The following is a 15,358-nucleotide window of genomic DNA, read 5'->3' on the forward strand; positions in this document are numbered from 1 at the left end:
AGTCCAAATCAGATTGTTGTTATTGTTGTTTCTTGCGGCAGCTGCATCTCCTAATGATGCTGCTGGTGGGCTCTGTAAAAAAAACCATGTGTGTTGTACCATGTGTGTTGTGGAGCTGCTGATCTCCAGCACTTGGCTTCTCCACTGGGACCCATTCAGGTCTGTAGTGACCTGCTGCTTAGCTGCCTTCTGGGTATCTGTGCACGGTTTGCTTGTTCTGGAAGTCTTTATAGTGCTGACTGACCAAATGGTTTTCACTAAGTTTTTTCAAAGGACCTTTAAGAGCTGCATTGAAAGGTTGCCTTAAAGAAGGAGACAACCCTTCTTCCAGGAAGTCCATTCACAGCTTGCAATAGTGATCAAATCCCTGGCCTTGGTGCTTTAAAGAGCATTGGGTAACTTATTATGTATTCCGTTGCCATGTTGGGCTTCACATATTTGTTGTCTGTCTCCTGACCTTATTTGTGGGATAAAGGTGGCAGTGAACGTTGAAATTATCCTAAATACTGTGTATATTTGAATGGGAAGAGCARATGAATGGCACTAGATAGCAGTGTTTATTGTGTCAAGTCTTGGGGATGTCATTTATGTGTAACTACTTCTAATTAGTGCCATTCAAACAAACTAAAATGACTCCAAAGCAGATGCCAGTTGTTGCAAGGGATGTGCCTGGATACTTGTCATTTTGCGTAGTCAACTGGAACTTGTAGCATTGAGAGCACTTTAGYATTAGAGATGGAGGGAAGGGATCAGTATTGGGGCTCAAAGCAGTTTTAACATGGAAAGTTGCGCTGCATGGATGAGTTGGGAAACTTCTGCTTTTCAGACGAGAGTTGCATTCTCTTGGGTCTTGGGTGGTTCTGATGAGAGCAGGAACTGCCCATAGGTGCTTCTCTGCACAGCATCTCCAGAGAGCACCGGGCTTCGTCCTCCTCGTCAGTCATGCTAGACAATGAGAGCTTTGTATCAGTAATTTTGGAGAGTGCTTTGAGAATACAGGAAAAATACCAAAATGCCCCCCTTTACCTAAGTTCTGATGGTGTCTTAGGTAAAGAGAAGCTTTCAGCAATGACTTTGCCTTTGATTTGCGTGCAGTTTGGGAGCATGGTTGAAGAGCAATGTAACTTGAAGCAAATCACCATCCAGACAGTAACTCCTCTCTTCTTAACSATACTTTCCCCACCCTCTAAAATTGCCTTTTATTTAGTTAAGTCTTTCTGAGAGGCTGACAGTTGTCTTTGAAATAGCGCCTGTGCTGCAGTGAGGAACCTCGGAAGAGACCACTGCGAAACTTGGCAGGGTGACAGTGAAGATGCTCTTGGTATCACTGAGGAAACAGCCTCTGGCTTTTGCAGCAATATTCTCAGTGATCATCGTGAAACTCTGCAGTGGGCATTTTCATTTTAAAACTAGYATTTTTAGATGTTTTCCTAATGCAGTTGAACTTGCTGTTTTTCACAGAGGCCACACTTGAAGGCAGTGTTTGCCAAGATGACAATGTGAATAAGCACCTTTAAGAAGGAGKAGATTAAAACTCCACATATTTGCAGCCGTTCAGGGAAGGCTGGTGAGRATGGAGGTAGATAGGGTGTAGATGCCAGGCTTGGACATACATGAGATTAGCYGCCCTGGCTCCCTGTCTTGCCTCTGTTGGCTGGTAATTTCCCTGTATCTTGAAGTGTCCCAGTCAGGCTGATTTCCATGCAGAAGTCACTGCTCCCCTTCAAGAGGTCCAGGAGGTAGTCCAGCCATTGGATGGTTCAGTGCAAAGTACTKAACCATTCTCTGCCTTTTGAAGCTTGTGAGTGTGCAAGAGGTGTCAGTTAAAAGACTAGAGTGTAGGGAGATGTCTCCCAAGAGGCAATAAATCCTCACCCTTCAGCTGACAGACCCACTTCTACTTAATGAGGAAAAAATCACTACGGACATAACTCCACTGCTGTTAATTACTCCGATGATAAATTTGGCCCAATATGGCAGTACAAACTTAGCTCACTTGTATTCTCAGAGATTAACTCAACATCATCTTACGTATGCCCAGAATGATTAGTTCCCTGTCTCTTGAGGTTTGTTCAATTAATTTAGAAGGCTTTCTATTGAGCAGATACTTGCTAGGGAAGCGGGGCTGTGTGGGAAAGGGAGGCTGAGGCTGCTGGTGCGGTGCTGGGTTGGTGGCAAGCACGGAATCTAAGTGGGAGTCGTGTCACTCTTAGAGCTGTTCTCCTGGAGCCCTCTTCTGAGAATCCCTGCAGCCTGGCATTGGTCGCTGTCCTGAAATAATATTCAGATACATAATTTTGCATTTTAATAGTTCTGCTCTCCCTCTGATCAGCTGAGAGCCACTAGAATGCATTTGGAAATTTGTTGCAGCTTCAGAGAAAATAACTTATTTATGGAGAGGTTCCTTAGATCTGCAGTCAGACACTGAATTTTTAAAGGAAGAGTATGTGTCAGAAACTAAATAATTAACATCTATGCCTTCTCAGCATTTTATTTCAAATATTAAATATTACATAAGAGTTTTCCCTGTGGAAATCAAGCCTTTAAAGTGGYGCAGACTCAGCCAGAAAATCACGGTTTTGCACAGTTAAATTGAGACATCCAGAATCCCACAGATATCTCCAAAAAGCGCTTGTAATGTTTCAGCCTTCTGCATGCTGTGGCGTATGCTTAAACTGTGTTTAGAAACACGGTTTGTCTGCAGTCTGTGGTGCCTTTGGCATTGGCACAAGTGCTCTGAGACCCCAGAACCTGATGGTTCAAAAACTCCAGTGCAATTTGAAGTAAACTTTGGTGATTTGTACAAAGCCAGGTAAATGGTCCAAAATGGGGCTTCTCAAAACAAGCTCACAGTGTGGAAAGCGGGCAGGCCTTGTAGCAGGGCTGATGTGACRGTGCAGGTAACGTGCAGCTCAAGTGCAGTCATTAAATCTCTTCTGTTGGGAACCACTGTCCTCCACTGGAAGGAACTAAAACTGCACAAACTCTTGTCCAAACGCACCCGGGGAGCCCTGAGAGCCCTTGCTTGGGGTTGTGGACCCCAAAACGGCCGGGGTTGTAGATGTATAGATGTATGAAGTAGCCGTCTAATGGCTTGAGGGGCAACGTGCTGCGTGTGCTCCCGCCCCTCTATGAACAGCTCGGGTTCCGCTCTCCGGATCCGTGAGCCCCAGGCCAGCAGAGCAGCGGGGAAGGCAGCGGCTGCCGTCCGGCTCCGGTCAGCGCTGCTCGGCCCCTTGATTCTCCCATCCCGCGTGGCCGCRCAGAGCGGGGAGGGGTCTGGGCAGCGACGGCGTCCGACTCCCACGCGGAGCCGCCTCCTGCCTCTGCCACAGCCCCTTCCCCTTGGGCAGGCTTTAAGTTCCCCCATGGTTGTTCTGGAGCTGGGCACGTTTTGGCATCTTTCATGTATCACACCGCTGGATCTCTGCCCTGGAAATGCAGCTCCCCATTTTAGTGTATGAGCTAACCCTGAATTTCAACCTGATTTTCAGGACTTGGGTGGGCTATATGTATTTCCCCTTGGTCTGGCTTTTCTCCCTGGTTTACCTTTGTAAGAWTTGAGCAGATGGATCACAGAGGATTATGTTCCCATTGTTTGGGAGCTTCCCTTTGGYGTTAGGAAGGTTTTGATGGGAATGTGTGTGGGTGGGAGCCGAGTGGTTCTTTGCCAGGTCATGGTGGTTTTCAGAGCAATGAAGGGCTGTTGATAAGTTGTCTCTTGTTATTTACAAGTCATTTACCACTAATTGCAGTGAATACTGTCCAAGTGATTGGTTGACAGTGCACCAAAATTAATGCAGAGCGTAGCCTGAGGATTTGCCGCCATTGCCTTGGAGGATGGGAATGCTGGTCCTTTCAGTACTGGACAGYATGTGCTACCTCTTGCATTTCTAATGGATTTTTGTGGCAGGGGCACTGGGATACGTTCCTAGAAAGACCTCCGTGTCGACCCTGCCCTGGGGGCTGAGGGATTTCGAGCAGCTRCAGAATTTGGCCTTTCCTCCTCCAGCGGTTGATACTCACGATCAGTACTGTGTAGCCAAATAAATGCCAATAGCAACTGGAATTTTTGCAGCAATATTTTAGATTCTCTTTATTGGCAGAATGTGAAATGAGCCAAGGGAGGTGTTGGGCTTTCTTGTTTCCCCGTTGTTGTATGTTTGGTGCAACTTGTTCACCGACTGCAGCCAGAGGAGTCAAGTGAGCTGGTTGACAGCTGCTTCATCTACCCAGACTTTCAATGGTTGTGTTTGCTGTGTAATTATTCCGCTAAAAATTGGGCTTATTTGTAGGGACTCCTGGGTTTTACTGTGGTGTTGAGGTTGTAAAATTGTAGGAAATGAGATTTAGCCTGAGCTGAGCCCACAACATTTAAAAAAAAAAAGTGCTATAGAAGGCAACATGTCTTAGAAGGATATTCCCAGGTAATGGAATCCAAACTGAGCAGCAAGGAATATTTGAAGTGAACTTTACACTCAGGTCTTTGAACTTAGAAGCCTTTCTTAGGGTTTTTGTTACAAACCTTTTGCCTAATTTATTTTTTGAGACATTTTTGTGAGCAACACAATTAGACAGAACAAACCGGTAATTTCCCTGGCAGATAGAGTAATCTGCTTAGTGCATGTATAATATATAAACAAGCAGTGTAATTACCTTTGTTGAAAAAGAAAAGAATGTACCTAAATTAGAAATTAGCTTAATCATACAGGGAAGTTTGGTAACTTAGAAATGCATTTTGCATTTTCATTATTTGTCTTTCTGTGGCCCCGATAAGGTAAAAATGAAAGGGCTTTGATATCCCCTTGAGGGATTTTACCTTCTGTCATTGCAACAAAGTGGCTGATACCATGAATTTACTTTCATAGCACTTTGATGTGGCTGTTGATTGCAGTATTTTTAAGTATTATTGGTAGCACTTTGCATATCTGTGAAGCCCCAAGGGCTCATGCTGCTTCCCTGGGTGGTTTGACACCCCTAGGAAGCCCGTGGGCAACACAGCCCCAGTGGATGCACTCGGTTTGTTTGTTCTCAGCTGCTTCCATGACAAGGGGAGGGCTCAGAATTTGTATCTGCTGTAAAAGTGCCTGTGAGCAGCAGCACTGCCATTAATCTGCAGAGAGCAGCGTCAGTAAAAATCTGCATTAAAACTGACATAAAAATTACTCTGAAATATAATTTTAGGCAGGACAATAACATTGAAATATTTCTCCAGTTGGATAAATCCCTGTCTCTGTATAAGTCGCTTTGGTCCCAGAAGTCGTTGACTGTTTATTTCCTGGCAGTATTTAAAGATAATGCTTTTGTACTACTTATTCCCAGGGGTCGCATGTTTTTTCCACATCAGAAGACTTAGGGCGTGAAGAGATTCAAAATAAAAGACCTTTAACGCAATCTTTGAACTGCATATAATCTTATTTCATAACTGGAAGGTAGATTACACTTAATTTTCTGAAAATTTCAGAAACACTTAAAGCCTTCCCATATAACAAACCCTCAACAACAGAAGTGCCAAACCGAATGCAGCAATTCCAGTGGTATCCTTATTCATCCTTAATTTTGTGTTKTGTGTTAGATGGGAAAGCTTTAAAAAATGAAGCAAACATTTCCTTCTTAGTTCTCCAGTAGTTCTAAAAAAAAACCCACCCTATATATGTGTGTGTGTGTGTRTATATATTTCACCTTAAGCCATAGAGGGACAGTTCCATCCTCTGGAAAGGTGTTTCCACCAGAGACTGCTTATGTATTGGGAAGATACCGTGTCCTTTGGGTAAGCAGATCTTCAAAATCATGTGAAGTGCAGCTTGGTGGGTTTTACCCTGCACAGGCAGTTAYACACACGTTTCCTTGCATCACCAGACATATTTTTAATACCTGTGTATATTCTCTCTGCCATGTATATATCAGGATAAGTACATGAAAGATACATGAGTTAAGGCAAGAGTAAACACTTCTGATCTGTTATGAAATGCATTGTGCAGACTTTATGTAATGCATAAATGCAGATTAGTTGCTCATTTGCAGACCTCAAACTTGTGGCCCTTGCTGGGAGCACCGACAGCCCCTGTGCGTTGCATGGGCAGCTGTAGGAGCCTGGAGCTGCAGGGTGGAGCTCTAGGTAGATATTCCCCTTTCCCTCATGGTGCTAGCACTGACACCACACGAGCCAGGCACTTGGAAGCACAACGTATTCAAATGCTTTTCCTGATGCTCTGAGTATTGACACCTTCAGATGCTTTCAGCTGCCCCAGTGGCCCAGGTGGCTGTTCGCTGCTGCCTGGTTTTGGGGGCAGCGATGCTGGCAGATGAGGGAGGCAGYGCTCCTGGCTGGCTGAGAGCTGGCCCAAGAGTGTGGGGTGCAAAAGGGACATCTTACAYTTGGCTCTTGTACCACTATTGCTTGCAGGTTTTAAGCAAAATTAATGAACTTGCTGTCCATAATGAATTGTGTATGCTATTGGATATGCCAGGCTGAGAAGTAATTGCTTTATGTTTCCCATGCGCTGGTGTTTTGCTGGTCTCCAGTCACAATTCGACTCCCTGCCATGCCAGGCAATGCTATGATGTTGAGGCATCTTTTATTAGCACATAGTGACATAGGAGAGGGAGCGAATATGAGATGCATGGATGATCCCACATGCAGCACAGGTCCCTGCTGTTTGGAGGGAAGTGAGCGACCGAGCAGGCAGCTTCCTACAGCAACGTTATGAGAGGTGCCTCTCCCAGGGACCTTGCTCAGTCCCTCTGCGGGCAGATCCTAGTCAGGGTTTTACTGTCAAGACAAATCCTTGTGTGGTTGTTTTTTTTTTTTTTTTTTTTTTTTTTAAATAATTTATTTATTTTTCCTCTGGGGAGATTATGTCCCTGAAATTCAATGCAGAAGCGCAAGGGTTTTTTCAGAAGGACTGGTGCCTGCCCTGTTCCTTGGTAGGGCTGTGGGATGCGAAGAGTAAAGCTGCCTGCAAAGGGCTCCCTTGCCTGCCTGCTGCTCTCAGCCTGCTCTTCCTGGGCTCAAACGGTTCCAATATTTTCTGCTGTGCAATTCTTCYTCTTCCCTTGTAAGAGGAAAACTTGTTTGTACGACACACAGATGAAATGTGATTGAAGGAGGTGCTTTTGAAGCCGGCAGGATTGATGGATGGATGCCGCTGTGTTTCTCAGGCAGCAAGAGCAGCTCTTTGCTCGCTGTGCGTGGCTCCCTGCATGCCGAGCTCCCGGCAGCACCCGGAGCCGCTCCAAGGGCGAGCCAAGGGTGCCCTGCGGCAGCGCGGCTGAAATGCAGCGCCAGCTCCACCGTTTCAGCCTCGAGGAATCCTGCTTTAAGCAGCCAGGCCTGGGTAGCAAAAGCAGACACCTTAAAAAYGCATTAAAGCAAAATGAGTTTGGATGAGCTTCCTGTAGAAATTATATTCGTGATGGCACATAAGCTGGAGTGCACTGGACATTTATAGCTTAGAAACCCTGCATTTTTATAGCATTAGAGTTGGAATAAATGAGCAAAGTGGATGATTTCAAGATCGTGGYTGGCACACAGCCCCATATGCCCTAGGTCACTCCCGAAAAGGAGTGTGCCGGAGAGCGGTTGTCATTTCCCAGCAAATCAGTTCCCCCGAGGTGGGAAGGTGAGGGCCCCGAGCACAGCCGCTTTTCTTGCTGCCGAGTGAAACTCTAAGATCCTCCCCGAACAGCGGCCCGGGCAGCTCTGACGGGAGGGAAGGGGTTTGAATTACCCACACCGGCCTGTATCAGTCCTGCGACTTGGCAGCGCCCGAACTCCGTGGGCACTAAGCTTAATTGCAAATAAAGGATGTGACACAAGCAAAGCACTGGAATTTAAAAGATTAATGCTCTTAGAGACTTTTTAATGTTATGCAAGCCTGCCTCGCGTTTCTATAATAAYAGGGATTGTTCATTTTTCCAATATCTATTACGATCCTGAGGGCACGTAAATGGAAAGCAGTATTTGTACTTGGTATTAGTTTCACACAGTTCCTTTTGAAGTTTTTTGTTAGCTGCTGGTTTTCATAATCATTAATCAAATAGTGTGTTTCCTTAAGATTTGCAGGCTTGCAACATGGGCAATATTTTGCTTTTCTAAAAGGGTTTCCWTGAATATTATTCAAACTTGTAAACTATCCGCAGACTTGCACTGCCATCTTTGAAAATGTCAGTTCTGACAGTATATGGATGCTGCTACATTCGGATCTTCCCAAATTCTACCTGTTTTGTGCTTATACTCCCTTTTAAAAAAACCATAGAGCTACTCAGGTGTGCAAGGTTAAACAGCAAGAGCGGGCAGATCATTTCCCTAAAGTGATTCAGAACTTTCAAGGAGAGAGAGAACTGTGGTGAAGTGCASAAACAGTGAAGGAAGGAGGCAGAATTATCTGATTTTTAGTGATGCTGCCGCTTTCTTTCTGAGATAAAGCAGCAACTGAGGGATGTGCAGGAGAGGATAAGAAGAGACATTGGATGAAGGCTTGATAAGATGAGCTTCAGAAAGAGGAGTAGGCAAACAGGGASATGAGAAAAAAAATGAATAAATTTAAGAGAACGGATAGCAGAATTAGGGCAACAGAAAAAAAACTCTGCCTTTGAGTGTCCTGAATATTTTATCATGACCGTTCAGTTCATCTCTACTTATCGCTTACATAACGTGCAGAAAACAAATGCATGCCTGAAATGTCTCTATGGCGGGAAGGACTTGATCTTTAGCCCTGTTGTTTGGCCTGCCAAGAAGATGCTCTGAGGGGGTTGCAGCTTCTTATTTAATCAGAATTGTTTCATGATATCCTAGCATGTTACCACAATATTTTAATGGATAATTATCTCTAAGTGCAGCCAAAGCATCCCTTCAAAATGCCTCTGATTTTCTTTTGTTCGTCGTGTTTAGTGCTGAGGCCAGTGTGAGGCTCGCAGGAAGCATTAACGAACTTTCTCTTTCCTGCAATGACACTCAGGCCCAGGCTGCTCATCAATGAGTAATGATGGAACAGAGCAGCCAGTTGGGTCATGTTATCCTTTAAGTGAAATGAGCGGTTCTGAAGAGAGAGATGCATTGCAGTTAGGAGCCACAGTGTTGTACAGTTTGCAAAACACTTAGGAATCTCCTTCTGCATTTCTGGCAGGCTCCAGATGCTGGAAAGATTGTCAGGTCCCCCAGAATTTTCTGTTGGAGAACACTCTTTTGGTGGTTCTGGAGTGGATGTTTCAATGCATTCATATTTGCTGAACTTGGAGAGCAGAGCATCAATAAAAATATATGGTCACTTGTCATGCAGTGGTTCAACAGCCATTGACAAGAACTTGGAAGACTCTTATTCTTAATGCTGGTAGAGCAGCTGGCCAGTTGTAATTTGCTTAAAATCTTGGACACTTATTTGGAGGCATTTGCTTTGAATGAAGCCTTTTGTATAAGGCAGGAGCCATGCAAGAAAAAGAAGCCGAMCAGGAAAGGAATTATGCAAGGAGAAGGCTACTCTGCTTGGCTATCTAGAGAGAAATATCAAATATCAAAATGAGATTACCCATAAAAATGGTTAATGGCACAGCTCTAGTTAAGTTACATAATGTTCAAATGCTGCTTTTCTTGGGGTGAGAATAACTGAGATTTTTTTCTCGGTGAAATATGTGGGCACGCTGTAAGTTGTGATCTCAAATCAAGAGGTCATTTGTGAGATATAATTCTAGCAGTTGTATCTCAAAAATTGTAGCGTTTTGGTAATTGCAAAGGTTAATCAACTTGAAAGTCACTTAGCTTTGCTTCTTAGCAGAACAATTACTGTGAGTCCCTATACACCTAGTAAACTGCACTATTACGTGTCACCATCAAATAGGTTTTCTACAGATGACCTGAAATCTCTTGCTCTGTGTCTGACCTTGACCTTCAGAGCAGAGGGGCAGACTGTTCATTGCACTTAAGACAGAGCCCACCTCTAACAGTCCAAGTCGAGCTCAGGCAAAGGGGATTTGCTCATTCTAAGGCTGTGGATTTATTCTGGAACATGTATTCCTYGTTAACCATTAAGGATGAACCCTTTCCATGTATGTTTGTATTTTGGATTAAGATTGCCTCTTCCCAGCTGAGTTGGATTAAGCTGCCCAATGAATTAATGGGCTGGAAGTGAAGTAATAGCGCAATATAAATATGGTAACTGCTGTGCACTGAAAATGTTTAAGCTGTGAATTGGTTAAATGACTTCTAATGTGAGATTTTATTTTACAGGAAAACTTAAGCTTCCAAATGTATGCTGAAATTTAGCTAATAACTGAAGGGATTGGTTTGGGGGGCATTAAGAGAACATGGTTGTTGTTTACTCTCTGAAGCAGCGCAAGGCTGCTTTCTGTTACGAGACTCTGTGCTTCTGTTGATGCCTTCTGTTATCGTGCTGCTGTTGGGACAGTGTCCCACATTTGGGTTTCTGCTTCCACGTCCAACCCAACCCTGTAAATACTTGTAATGGGGCACACTCTGCAGGAGCTCTGAAGGGGACCTGCCCCAAGCCACCCAAGGCCCTCAGCTTCTCGAGCCTTAGAATATGAAATAAAAAAAAAAGATGTAAATTTCTTCTGGGGCCTTCTTGAAGAAGATAGAGGAAACAGGTAGTGATTGGTTACACAGGTAACATGAGCACAACAGCATGTGGTCTGTTTGAGGGCTGTAAGGTCTASCTATTAGAATGCTCTTGAGTGACTGCATGTGATCAGTGAAGAACACAGCTCTGCTGTCTGCTTTGCTGCGTGCTCCCCTCCCAAGGGAGAGGGGAGAGTCATGTCATATAAGTAGACTCGGCAAAGGGGATTGTTTTTTTGGTAGTTTCATTTTTGACTCCTTTGTAGACATCCTGAAACAGTAGTCTCTTGCTTCAGAAGAAGAGATTTTTACTTCTCTGTTATTACAACAGTAATAATTGAAACATCTGTATAACACGAACACACGTTCCTGACCTCATCTACAGAAAAGTTCTTTTCCACGCTGTTGTTATGGAGCATTTGTTGTCAATTTAATTTTAGCCATTCCTCAAAGCCTCATTGAATAAATGTGAGACACAGACTCTTGGAGCTGCTTATCCTGAAGAATGAGTAGAGATTGCGGTGACCAATAGAGATAAAAGAAGTTCCTTGAAATAGCAGTAGAGATGCAGGGGACTGAGGGTGCTGGACAGCAGCGCGGCGCTGAGGTGGAGATCTGTGTGGCTCGCTGCCCATCATCCCCTGCCTGTCGTCACCTTCCTGTGTGTGACTGTCCCCATGGCAGGCCTCTCTCCTCTGCGGTGTTTCTGGGTGGCCTCCCTGTTGGGGACAGGCTCTTGGGACCTGAGCAGACAAGCTCAAGAGGTCGGTAGTGAGTCCAGGCCATGTGAGCCTAGAAGTTGACATCACTGAGAGGAGAGGCTGTTAGGCTGCCAGTGGATTTCCAGCATTTGCTGATTTAAAGAAAGCCATTGGCTTTTTTAGCTGTATTTAAAAGCACTTAAAGTCAGGGAGAAAACGTACCCAACAATGATGCTGTAAACTGATCCTCTTATTAATAGCACTTCAGAGAAATYCATTTGTGAGTTCTTTAATGAACATTTTTTCTTTTAAGGAACCATGGCAGCAAGTCCTTACATAACTGCCCTAGTATGTTTCCTTAATAACTAGTGACGCAAGACTGCGTTTTACTTGRTATATGCTCAACTGTAATGAATTTCATAGTCAGATGGACACTGAGTTTCTGGAACATTTCATTGACTTAGGGACATGCATGTCCTTTACCCATAGTGTTTCATTTGGAAAACTTCARGCGACACGAGAAGTTAAATTGTGATAAGAAACATGGAAAATCTAAGTTGAAGGCCCTTTTAGGGTTAYGAGTGGTTGGCCGGACAGCTGCTCTGTTTGTATTTCTGTATCTGATGCCATTGAGCAGCAAGAGCCGGCAGTCCTGGCATCAAGAGCGTCACCCTCGCCTGCTGCGGCAGTGAGCACAGATGGAGCTCTTGTCCAACTCCTTCTTGGTCACCCTGGCAGGAAAATTCGTTGTCTGTTTGTTCATCTCCTCGGATGTAACTCTTGCCTTTAATATTTGATATTTCCTCTACCTTCGTGTAGGCTTCTGATAAAACCCTGTCCAGTCRTTAGTTCTGTGTGAGATTGCAGAATGTCTCCCGGAAGAGGGGCTTCTTTTTGACTACATTGAACAAGTGTCTGGAATTGTTTCTGGTTCTGTTTATGGAATTGTCATTAGACTTTATCTCCTAAAATATTTTTTTCTCTGTGTGTATTAATAGCAGTTCAGTTCAGCATTGGTGTCAAGCTTTTACTTTCCATGCAGAACATTTTTTATACATTAGAATTTCTAAATTAGATTTTAAAATTACATTTTTTTGTTATTTGCAATTTACATCTGTCTTTCTGGATATTTCAGGAAATTAAAATATTAGGAAGAAAGTTGAATGAATTTTTGTTTGTAGAATTTGTATTTTTCCTTGCTTGTTATAAATAATTGGTTTTAATTAGAATGTATTTATATTAATGCAAATTGCCTATTCCTCATCTAAATCTTACATTTTTTGAGCAATTGAAATATTCTTTCACAACTTTTTGTTTCGTTTTTTGCTTTAGTAGTGATGGGCTTGTGCTGTTTGTTTCTGCTGCACTCGCAATAATCCTTTCTGCTGCTCCAATTGATTGCAGTGGAGATGACTTTCAAAAGAAATACACTTTCCTAAGAAGCATTAATTGAATAGCAGGTTTTATATTCTGCATGCAGTAACTGAGAAGAGTGGGAAACGACCACGAGCTGCTGTTTCTACAGGAGTTTTTTGAGTCTTCTTTCAAAATTCTTGATTCTTCAGTATGAGTAATAATTAAAAAAAAGGGGGGGGCAGGGAGGGAAGAAAAGAGAAAAAAAGGAAAAAGGCAGCGTAGCAGCAGGGGAGGCRTCCCCCGGTTAGCGAGATGGGGAGGCCAGATGTCCGCGGCAGCTCCCGCTGCGCTAATTGACGTCCGCGCCATCTGCGGCGCCCGTCGGCRTGCGCAGCCAGGGAGCAGCGTCCCGCGGATCTGCCGGCCCGTGCGCAGCGTCGCCGCCCTCTCCCCCGCTCTGAGCTGCTGCCTTTGCCTTGCTCGGAGCACCCGGGGACTATTTAACCAAACTCGTCTGAATAAAGCAGATTATTTGAAGATGAGGAGCGTCTCCGTGATACCTTCTGCTGCCAGGAAATTGGAGCAGTGATGCCATTAGCGAATGGCAGCTTTCTAAAATTAAACATCTTACACTGCCGCACGTTCTCAGTCATCTTTAGCCTCATTTCTCTCTATAGCCTTGTCCTCCCTGCGTAGGTGCTTTMTGCCCATACGCATTTTCCTTTATAGCACCATGCTGCTGCCTCTTTCTGACTTTGTCTCAGCAGTAGCTTTTAAGACTCATGTTGTGACTTTAATCAAATGGTCTTTAGATTTCTTCCCTGCTTCCTTGARTCTTGCTCTCTAAGTTCCTAAATTTAAGTTTGTTAGTGTATGGCTTTCGGGGAGAAAATGAATAGAAAAATTTAGCTGAATATGGTTTGGGGTTTTTTTAGGTGTTTTTTTGAGCAGTGGCCAGATCTCAGAAGGGGAATATTTTGAGTTGAATAAAACATTGCAATTTGTCTCTCAATATTTCTAAATTATTTACAAGCAATTACATCTCATATTTAAACATGAATATGCTTTCATTTTTTAGGTGAATCTATTTTTCAAATTTAGTCTGATTTATTTTACCTGATCCACACTTTCAAAGAAAAAGATTTGCCTCAAAATAAACCCTTGCCTACTTATGGTCCTTATGGAAGGTAATACTTATCATTAAAGGTGAAAGAACACTGGTACATCTAAATTGCAGTATAAGTTCCTTTGCCCTAGACTGCAATGTGATGGTGTAATGGGGGAGATCACTGCTGTCCTTTACCTCGTATTTTCTCAAGCTTTGTGAATGTCATTTGTTCAAGAACAGAAGCATCAATCCAAGCGGCTCGTGGTCAGAAACGTAGACGTCAGCAAAGCCAAGTCCTTCCTCGGGATGAAGCCTTTACTGGGTGCCAGAAGCTCCCGGAGGAACTTGGATGAATCTCGATTTGAAACTTTTATTTATTTAATTGGTTTGGAATCGGGGGCCGTAGACGCTTCTTTGCAGTAGCTGGAGCCTGTGTGGTGCAGTCTCGCAGGGCGCTAGGTGTGCAACGTGCGAGGGAGGTGCTGAGGGAGGCAGGGAGCGAGGGCGGCCGCGCGCCTTCCTCTGGGGAGGAGGATCATGTGTCCGAGGAGCCAGCGGGGACATGCAAGTTTGATGAGTTACCACGAGCTGTCGTCCCTTGTAAYTCGGTACCTGCGGTGACAGGCGGGTGCCCGAGGTGAGGCCGGGAGGTGCAGCCAGTGTCGCTGCTGCACTGAGGGCAGCAGGCCCAGGCCCTGCTCACCACGCTCATGGGCCCTGGACCAGAGCTGCGAACCCAGATACGTCGCTTGCGCTTGRTAGAAGGAGCTGCTGCCAGCTATTCCCTCCTCCTCCTCCTCCCAAGCAGAGGTTATTGGAGCTTTCTGAGTTTTTTCACAAGTCATTGCTTATATACATATGTCTCTGTATATACATATCTATCCACAGGTCTTACTAAATGAATTCACAGGCTTTGTATGGCCAAAAATGACAAGAATTAGTATTAAAGAGCGTCCTTAAGAACTCTATTCAGAACATAATGACAAATCATTTTGCAAAGGCAAAATTTAAGTGCAAAATCTGCCTATTTGTTACTATAGTAGCTATGGTACTATAGCTGCAGTTCTTTAAGGAGAAATAATTTACAGATGCTACTGGGTGTTTTCTGTTTCACTACAATTTCTTCCTCCCCCCCCCCCCCCCCCCCCTTTATTTTATTTACAGGATTATCTGGCGCTGCAGCAGACCTAGAAAAAAGAAAGCTTATTTTTGGGAAAAACTTTATACCTCCAAAGAAGCCAAAAACATTCTTACAGCTAGTCTGGGAAGCGCTACAGGATGTGACTCTTATAATCTTGGAAATTGCAGCCATCATATCTTTGGGGCTTTCGTTTTACCAGCCACCAGGAGAAGGGAATGAAGGTAAAAACTCTTTCTTTTTTTTTTTTTTTCCTCTCACTTGTGTGCATCTAAGCAATAGCAGCTCAGTGTCTGAACCCACTGCCATGCCTAGCCTTGAGAAGGGCACGAACGGGAAACGTCAATTGTTTGCTCCTGTTACTGTCGCTTCTGGTACTGACGTATTTTCTGTGTGCCTGACATTTCTTTATGCAAATAGCTCTACCAAGTGCCATGCACTGAAGGAGCTAAAGAAAATTTGTAATAATCTTACAAAACTTG

At 44.1% G+C, this 15,358-nt stretch overlaps 1 protein-coding gene across 5 annotated transcripts in view; it reads left to right on the forward strand.

Moving 5' to 3' along the window:
- Positions 1 to 15,358, forward strand: part of ATP2B2 (ATPase plasma membrane Ca2+ transporting 2) — a 171,067-nt gene that overhangs the window by 62,626 nt on the left and 93,083 nt on the right. For all 5 annotated transcript variants that reach the window (XM_026046138.1, XM_026046139.1, XM_026046135.1 and 2 more), the window contains exon 3: positions 14,903 to 15,100. In XM_026046138.1, the coding sequence (XP_025901923.1) occupies positions 14,903 to 15,100 (198 nt within the window). The remainder of the gene's footprint in view (positions 1 to 14,902; positions 15,101 to 15,358) is intronic.

This window comes from Nothoprocta perdicaria, unplaced genomic scaffold, assembly GCF_003342845.1.
Source record: "Nothoprocta perdicaria isolate Ctin4 unplaced genomic scaffold, notPer1 scaffold_42, whole genome shotgun sequence".
NCBI lineage: Eukaryota > Metazoa > Chordata > Aves > Tinamiformes > Tinamidae > Nothoprocta > Nothoprocta perdicaria.